This window comes from Stenella coeruleoalba, assembly GCF_951394435.1.
Source record: "Stenella coeruleoalba genome assembly, chromosome: X".
Taxonomy (NCBI): Eukaryota; Metazoa; Chordata; class Mammalia; order Artiodactyla; family Delphinidae; genus Stenella; species Stenella coeruleoalba.
Genome location: NC_137152.1, coordinates 91,665,252 through 91,674,512, shown reverse-complemented (window position 1 = coordinate 91,674,512; position 9,261 = coordinate 91,665,252). Strand labels below are relative to the sequence as shown.

General features: G+C 43.0%; 1 protein-coding gene across 1 annotated transcript in view; it reads left to right on the top strand.

The window, feature by feature from the left end:
- Positions 1–361: 361 nt before the first annotated feature.
- The window catches only part of LHFPL1 (LHFPL tetraspan subfamily member 1), a gene marked incomplete at its 3' end in the record, with an annotated part of 43,228 nt that continues 34,328 nt past the window's right edge, over positions 362–9,261 (top strand). Inside the window, exon 1 of the mRNA XM_079911759.1 lies at positions 362–810. Within this exon, the coding sequence (XP_079767885.1) occupies positions 429–810 (382 nt within the window). The 5' untranslated portion in view covers positions 362–428. The remainder of the gene's footprint in view (positions 811–9,261) is intronic.

Sequence of the window (9,261 nt, the reverse complement as noted above, 5' to 3'; positions counted from 1 at the left end):
AAGGCCATTACACCAGAAGCTGGGGGCTCTCCAGAGAGCCTTGGTTTGATTCAGACTTCCCTCCTGTCACTTGTTCCATGCTGGATGTCAAGAGCTAAAAGCTGTCTGCTCAGGCTGCATTGGAGTGGGCAGAACAGTCACTAATTCAGTTCTACGCTTCTTCCATGGCAGCCTAGAGACCATAGAACTCTGAATCAGGCGGAAGGAAGGGAAGATGGGAAAAGTGCTGGAGAGCAGAATCCCATAGGGACCCAAATGGTCCTTGAGACAATAATCTTATCCAGAAGTAAGGGCCAAGAAGCACATGACTGAGCCCCAGGACTGGCCAGGCAGATGAAAACTAGGCCAATGGAGCCTACATGATAACTTTCTACATTTGGTGCTGTGACCCAACTCATCTCCCCATCCCCGCAGAGAAACCTGGGACCATGCGGAGCAGCCTGACCCTGGCGGGGACCCTCTGGGCCTTCCTGTCCCTTGTTACCGCTGTGGCCAGTTCTACCAGTTACTTCCTGCCTTACTGGCTCTTTGGATCCCAGCTGGGGAAGCCAGTGTCATTCAGCACATTCCGGAGGTGCAACTACCCTGTGAGGGGAGAGGGGCAGAGTCTGATCATGGTGGAAGAGTGTGGGCGCTATGCCAGCTTCAATGCCATCCCAAGCCTGGCCTGGCAGATGTGCACAGTAGTGACAGGTGCCGGCTGTGCTCTGCTGCTCCTGGTGGCACTGGCTGCTGTCCTAGGCTGCTGCATGGAGGAACTCATCTCCAGAATGATGGGACGTTGCATGGGAGCCGCACAGTTCGTGGGAGGTAAGACGGTGTTGCTGGGATTGGGTAGGTTGGGGAGCTTTGCAGGGGTGTGGGTAGTGGGGATGTTGTCTCATGGGGAAATCCACTCTCAGCTTCTCCCCTTTGTCCATCTCTAGGGCTATGAATGGGGACTCGTTTGAAACACCTAGCCTGGGACTCCCCAAAGTGCGATCTACATCAGGGTTTTATTCTCAGCAAGATTGGCTAGTAGGCAGAGTTGATATCTGGTTTTTTTAGCCCTGATTTTCATCACCTTCTTCTCCCTGCAGAGTGCCCATTGAAGAATATTATCCAGGTCTGCTTTCCAGGGGCAGCAACTTATACTCTAGTATTACTGCTCCAAAATAAACTTGACCTCTAAGAGCCCTGATCTCTGGTAGTTATCTCAGAGGACAGTGATCTGATAGACACATACACCCAGGTGTTAATTACTAATAAGAATTTAATGTACAGTCCTCACCAAAAAATACATCTCTAATAGTGAAATGCTAGGTACCAGGCAGACTTCAGGTGACTGCTTATTTGACAGCATTTAAGGCTAGCCCTGTCTAGTAGCCATTAACAGACTATCCAGGTTTCCTATGGCCCTGACGCACCCTACTTAGCTTTTCCCTCATTCAGCCTCCCTCTAAATTTAATGCAGGAGACCTGGATGCTGGCAGTGTGTGGATGGGCTAGGAAGGAGCAAAATGCAAAAATGGCAGACTGTAGGAAAGCAAGGGGAGCAGTTTAATCTGAACGGAGAAGAAAAAGCAAGTTTAAGACAGACAGGCAAATGTGTGTGTGAACATGTGAGCTATGTTTTACACCTAGTTGGGGCAGTGGAAAAAAGCGCTGGTAGAACCTATTGCTGAAGTTTGTTGCTGTTGTTCCTAAAGTCGTAGAATCACTATTCATTATCACTGTCATCTCCATTAGCAGCACAGTGTGGGTGCCTGGAGCCAGGAAACTTGGATCCCACTTCTGGCTCTTTCACTAAGTTGCCCTGTGGCTGTAAGCAAATGACAGTGACCTCTCTCTTGTTCACTTCCTTTCTTTCCTTAAATTTGTTCATTGGCAAGATAACCCAGATCCTAATTTTCTTTCTTCTCTCCAATGACTGCATTTATGTGGCCTTGGGATGAGACGTTAGTGATGAGCTAAGACAGTGCTTCTCAACAGGGGCTGATTTCTTACATACCTCATCCCCCACCAGGGGACATTTGGTAAGGTCTTTGACATGTTTTTGGTTATCAAAAATTGGGGAGGGTGCTACTGACAATCAGTGGATAAAGGTGAGGGTTGCTGTTAAATATCCCACAATGCACAAGAACAAGACAGCTGACCACTCCCCAAAACAAAGAAGTATCTGGTCCCAAATGTCAGTGGTGCCAAGGTTGAGAAACACTGAGCTAAGGTATCATGATTTCCTGGCCTTCTTAGGAAAAGCACCAGATTCTCTTTGCTGTGCCAGTTAAGGTGATGTTTTCTGCTTCCCTCTTTCCTTAGACTCATTATGCAAAGTTTGTTTTCTTTTGTTTTTTGTTTTTTACCTCTTTATTGGAGTAAAATTGCTTTACAATGGTGTGTTAGTTTCTGCTTTATAACAAAGTGACTCAATTATACATATACAGATGTCCCCATATCTCTTCCCTCTTGCATCTCCCTCCCTCCCACCCTCCCTATCCCAGCCCTCTAGGTGGTCACAAAGCACTGAGCTGATCTCCCTGTACTATGCGGCTGCTTCCCACTAGCTATCTATTTTACGTTTGGTAGTGTATATATGTCCATGCCACTCTCTCACTTCGTCCCAGCTTACCCTTCCCCCTCCCCATATCCTCAAGTCCAGTCTCTAGTAGGTCTGTGTCTTTATTCCCATCTTACCCCTAGGTTATTCATGACAATTTTTTTTCTTAGATTCCATATATGTGTGTTAGCATACGGTATTTGTCTTTCTCTTTCTGACTTACTTCACTCTGTATGACAGACTCTATGTCCATCCACCTCACTACAAATAACTCAATTTTGTTTCTTTTTATGGCTGAGTAATACTCCATTGTATATATGTGCCACATCTTCTTTATCCATTCATCCAATGATGGACACTTAGGTTGCTTCCAGCTCCTGGCTATTGTAAATAGAGCTGCAATGAACATTTTGGTACATGACTTTTTTTTGAATTATGGTTTTCTCAGGGTATATGCCCAGTAGTGGGATTGCTGGCTCATATGGTAGTTCTATTTGTAGTTTTTTAAGGAACCTCCATACTGTTCTCCATAGTGGCTGTACCAATTCACATTCCCACCAGCAGTACAAGAGTGTTCCCTTTTCTCCACATCCTCTCCAGCATTTATTTTGTCTAGTTTTTTTGATGATGGCCATTCTACCGGTGTGAGATGATATCTCACTGTAGTTTTGATTTGCATTTCTCTAATGATTAATGATGTTGACCATTTTTTCATGTGTTTGTTGGCAATCTGCATATCTTCTTTGGAGAAGTGTCTATTTAGGTCTTCTGCCCATTTTTGGATTGGGTTGTTTGTTTTTTTGTTATTGAGCCACATGAGCTGCTTGTAAATTTTGGAGATCAATCCTTTGTCAGTTGCTTCATTTGCAAATATTTTCTCCCATTCTGAGGGTTGTCTTTTCGTCTTGTTTATGGTTTCCTTTGCTGTGCAAAAGCTTCTAAGTTGCATTAGGTCCCATTTGTTTATTTTTGGTTTTATTTCCATTTCTCTAGGAGGTGGGTCAAAAAGGATCTTGCTGTGATTTATGTCATAGAGTGTTCTGCCTCTGTTTTCCTCTAAGAGTTTGAGAGTTTCTGGCCTTACATTTAGGTCTTTAATACATTTTGAGCTTATTTTTGTGTATGGTGTTAGGGAGTGTTCTAACCTCATACTTTTAAATGTACCTGTCCAGTTTTCCCAGCACCACTTACTGAAGAGGCTGTCCTTTCTCTACTGTACATTCCTGCCTCCTTTATCAAAGATAAGGTGACCATATGTGCATGGGTTTATCTCTGGGCTTTCGATCCTGTTCCATTGATCTATCTTTCTGTTTTTGTGCCAGTGCCATACTGTCTTGATTACTGTAGCTTTGTAGTATAGTCCAAAGTCAGGGAACCTGATTCCTCCAGCTCCATTTTTTGTTCTCAAGATTGCTTTGGCTATTCAGGGTCTTTTGTGTTTCTATACAAACTGTGAAATTTTTTGTTCTAGTTCTGTGAAAAATGCCAGTGGTAGTTTGATAGGGATTGCATTGAATCTGTAGATTGCTTTGGGTAGTAGAGTCATTTTCACAATGTTGATTCTTCCAATCCAAGAACATGGTATATCTCTCCATCTATTTGTATCATCTTTAATTTCTTTCATCAGTGTCTTATAGTTTTCTGCATACAGGTCTTTTGTCTCCCTAGGTAGGTTTATTCCTAGATATTTTATTCTTTTTGTTGCAGTGGTAAATGGGAGTGTTTCCTTAATTTCACTTTCAGATTTTTCATCATTAGTGTATAGGAATGCCAGAAATTTCTATGCATTAATTTTGTATCCTGCTATTTTACCAAATTCATTGATTAGCTCTAGTAGTTTTCTGGTAGCATCCTTAGGATTCTCTATGTATAGTATAGTATCATGTCATCTGCAAACAGTGACAGCTTTACTTCTTCTTTTCCGATTTGGATTCCTTTTATTTCCTTTTCTTCTCTGATTGCTGTGGCTAAAACTTCCAAAACTATGTTGAATAGGAGTGTTGAGAGTGGGCAACCTTGTCTTGTTCCTGATCTTAGTGGAAATGGTTTCAGTTTTTCACCATTGAGGATGATGCTGGCTGTGGGTTTGTCATATATGGCCTTTATTATGTTGAGGAAAGCTCCCTCTATGCCTACTTTCTGCAGGGTTTTTATCATAAATGGGTGTTGAATTTTGTTGAAAGCTTTCTCTACATCTATTGAGATGATCATATGGTTTTTCTCCTATTTGAATTCACATTCTAACCTCCCTTATCTCTGAATAATCCCACTCTTTAGCTACTAATGATTTTCTGGCCACATTGGAAAGTCATTGGATTAATTTCTCTCTTCCGCTTCAAAACCATGGTACAGAACCAGTTATTAAGGCTGGTTTAAGCCTATGACTTTATCTCCCTTTGGAGGCTCCACAGATATTACAAATGAACCTTAAGTCGGCTCACCTTTCACCTGCATTCTTGGGCTTACTATGGCTAGCTTGGTACTTCTACGGGCACATTATTTCAGGAAGTGACACTTAGCTGGCAGGTGAAAGGGGTGCTCCTTACAACTCATATTTATAGCCCCAGAGCCCAGTTCAGTGCCTGGCACAGAGCAGGTATTCAGTAATGGTAGAAAGAATGAACATATGGTTAAGGCAATGTTAGTGTATTTTGGGATAAGTTGGTCATGTGAAAGCTGGGTTCATTCACATCCTTTGCTTTTTTTCCAGGCTTCCATTCAAAGGCATTAGCACCCTGAGTTCTCTTCTCTTCTGACTTGAGAGTGATAACTTAGCTTCACTTGCTTTTCTAAGAATTTCCAGCAGAGGGTGAACAGGGACTAACTGTTAGGAATCAGAACGTCAGTAGCAATAGCCTCCATCTGACTCCAAGCATTAACACTGGCTCCTACACCCACCTTGCCTCCTATCTTAGGCTTGAGTGGTGAGACTTTCACAAAATGTTTATGGTTCTCCATATAATACATTTTGGTTGATCTCACTTTCTAGGCCCAGAAACTCAAAGGAAATTGTTGAAGGGAGATGTGGGTAGGTAATGGAGATTTAGACACTCATGGACTGAGTGGGGGAGAGCTTTAATTGAGCAGCAGATATAATACAGTGGCAATAGAAACATCAGTATCATGTTAATCTCATATGATTCTGCTATTTTATATTCCCCATCAACCATTGCTCATAGGAACATAGTCACAGTGTTTACACTTAGATGGGGGTCATTAAAGTTCAAGAATAAAATGCCATTTGACAGTACTCATGGAAAGAATCAAGATCCAAGGTGTGCTACAAGGGTTATCCCTGGGGATATTGGACAGATTGCTAAATTTATACAGCTTCCCCGCCTGTAATACCAGCCAACTAAGTGTCATTCTCATTTCCTTTTTAGAAACTGGTGCCTGTCAAAGTTGCATCAGATGTGAAGGAATGGTGAAGGCTGCTTGAATGTATCATATTTTCTAGGCACCCCTTGGCATACAATCATTATCCAAGGTTCTTCAGAGATCTTGGTGTCTCACTCCTCAGAGATGGGCTTTGCTTGTGGCAGAAAGCCAAGCCTGAACAGCATTTTGAGCTCCGTGGATAAAAGACATAAGAGAAAGAGCTGTGAGGGTTAAGTTTAAGCTTGTTGTTCAGCAGAGGGAAATTGATTTTGTTGCTCCAGGCCTGGCTGCTTCTCGGCAGCTAGCGCATTAACCAAAATACATCAGGGGGAAGAGCCATTTTTTTTCAGGTCTGGTTTATCTCTGCCAGACCCCAAACCACTGAAGAGATGGAGGATCCATTAAGAACTACTTCCTCCCCCTGCCTGACTTTTGTTCCCCCGTTTGGCGGCTGCCCACAGAGATGAGTGGTGGGAAGTGGGAGAGACAGGAAGAAATAAAGAGCTGCTGGCCTGAGTCATACTCAGCAAGGTGACCTGATGGGACCCTTGGGTCCCATTTGCTCCACCTGCAGCTGATCCAGCTGGACAAGTGTAGGTCCAGAGAGCCTTCCACTGGGACCTTCATGCCCTCCTCTAACCGGTGAAGGAAACATCTGGCCAGGAGATTATTTCAACCCTGGGGATGCTGAGGTTTCTAACCAGCTGGCCCCCAGTCCCTGAGAACAAGGTCATTATTTACATTCCCCTGTGTATACATATGCAAGATGCTTGTGAATTATCCTCTACCTTCAGTGAGAGCTAACCAAAGAAGAAATAAGTGAGAAGTAAATATAAGGAACTCTTGGCAAGAAAAAGTGTAAGATCTTGGATCAGGTTCCTTGAGGGAGGCCAAGAATCTTTCTAGATCAGGGAATGTATCAGAATCAAATGGAGTGCTTAAAAAATGTGGACCCAACTCTCCAGTCCTCTTTCCCATACTGATACACACAGCAACAGGTGGAAGGCTGCATGTTTTGGAAGATCTCTCCAGTGACTCTGATGTGTTCCCTTTCCCCAACCCAAGTGAGAACTACCACTCTGGACTTTTTTTTTTTTTTTTTTTTGGTTAAGCAGATGGAATTCAACACACCCAGACAGGCACTAATGATTTTCTCCATGGAAGGTCCTAATGCTACATGCTTCAAGCTGAATGAAAGTTGCCACTGGAGATGGATCACTGAGAACTTGATTCAAGGAAAGAGTGCTGTTTTCTAAAAACCATTATCTTCTCTGGAAACCAAGCATTTCCTGGAAAGTCTTCCAAAGTTTCATCAGGCATAATTTAACTTAGCCTTACCATGCTGAACAAGGATTATAAAAGTGGCTTTCTGTTTTGGAAATGGTATTTAAAGAAGTTAACCTACTAACAAAAACTCATGTAGCAAATTTGAAGCAGAACAGAGACTGTGGTCCAGGGTTTCTGACTCTCAGCCCTGGGCTTTATGCACTGATGTCATTGATTTTTCTTTTTCCGTTTGGAGAAGAAATTCTATCACAATGTTTTTCAGAGTGGTCCATGAAGCCCTTGTATAAGAAATTTCCTGGGGTGCTTGTTAAATACAGATACCTTAGTGCCTTTCTAAGCCTACCCAATCAGAACTGATGCCTGGCACTCTGCATGTTACACGGCCTCTCATGCTGATTTATTTTTGAAAGCATAGTATGAAATATTTCAGATATGTGCACTATACAGCTTAAGAAATAGAATATTACCAATGTTGTTGAAATCTCCTTCATACCCGGATAGTATTCTCTTGTTCCCACAGCAAAGTTAACTACTGTCTTGGATTTGTTATTTATCATTTCCCAACATGATTCCAGTACACACTAACATTTGAAAACCTCTGCTCAGTTTTGTTCATAGTGTTGCTTTTTTCTGAAATTCTGTTTTCTTCCATCTCTGCCTGTAAATCTCTCTCTCTCAAAGGCCAGGTCAAATGCAGCCTCTCTGTGAAGCCTCTCCTGATGTACTTCAGAAATCTCTAGCAGAGGTGAACTGTTTTATAACTCTGAGAGAGAATATGCAGTGAAATGAATAGCAGAGTTGAGTGGGAGTGTTCCCTGGGAAGGGAAAGCTGAGCTATAGCTGGACGGCAGACATAAATTTTCCACTATGTTTGAGTTGAAGTTGCTATAAGAGCAATAAATTGAACAAATTAATAACAAATTAACCCATACTAGACTTCTGCTCAGGGTAGTAAATTCAAACTACCAAACAGCCATACTTGGACAGATATTTGGGAGTGGGATGTGAAGTGTAACAAGATGGCTGCCCACCCAACAGTTGCACTTGTGAATGGGAGGTTGTGGTGGACAAAGGAGGTTGATAACACCCAGCTGAGGAGACTTTCCCTGCCCGGAGACAAAAACTAGGCATCTACCTAATTGAGAATGTGGGAGATGGTTATACAGCTGTTGCGATATGGGGAAGTAGTCATTCTGGCAGCAGGGGAAGATTGAGGGCAGCTGGAGTGTAGCAGCAGAGAGGGTTCTGTGGTCTGTCCGAGATTGTGCGCCCAAAGGTTTGTACTGGCGTTGAGGTTGCCACAAGGGCTGAACCCGAGCAAAGTGTCCAACTCTAGGCCTCTGTTTGGTCAGAGCAATGAATGAAAACTATAGCAACCGTGTTTCAGGAGGACGCTTGGTACGTTTTGTGATAGGGGATTCTTGTGGAAGGAGCAGTTGAGGAAGGGAAGGAAGATGGCAGCCCACTGGTCACCTGCACATGTTCAGTGGTGGAGTAAGGGTGGTAACACACTCTAAAGGGCTTTCCCTTTCTAGAGGCAGGTGCAGTTGGGACAGACTTCTCCATGGGGCGTATGTGTCTGGAGGGGCAGTAAAACCTGTAGTTAGGAATGGCATGTAGAAAAGTAGAAGCCAGGGCTACAGCTCATACATGGCAGGGCTGGGATTTCAACCAATTTTCTCTGCCACCAGAGCTCCTGCTTTTAATATTTTTAGTGGTGTTTTTCATAAGTGTTGGTACCAGAACCTGAAGCATCAGCATCACTAGGGTGCTTTTGAAAGGCATATTCCTGGGCTACAATTACTGAATCAAATATCTGTGGGTGAAGTTCAAGAGTCTACATTTTAAATAAGCCCCCAGTCTTCCAGAAGGTGGCAGAGCCTGTCAACGGAAAATGACTTCTATGTTGCTATTTGAAGCCCATCTTCATATCCCAAATTCATTAGAACTGTTGGGGACAAATATAATTGAGAATAAATTATCCTGTGACTTCATTTTAAAATAACACATCTTCTAGGACATCTTTCTCCATCTATGATCAAATGTAATGAATCTTCTGT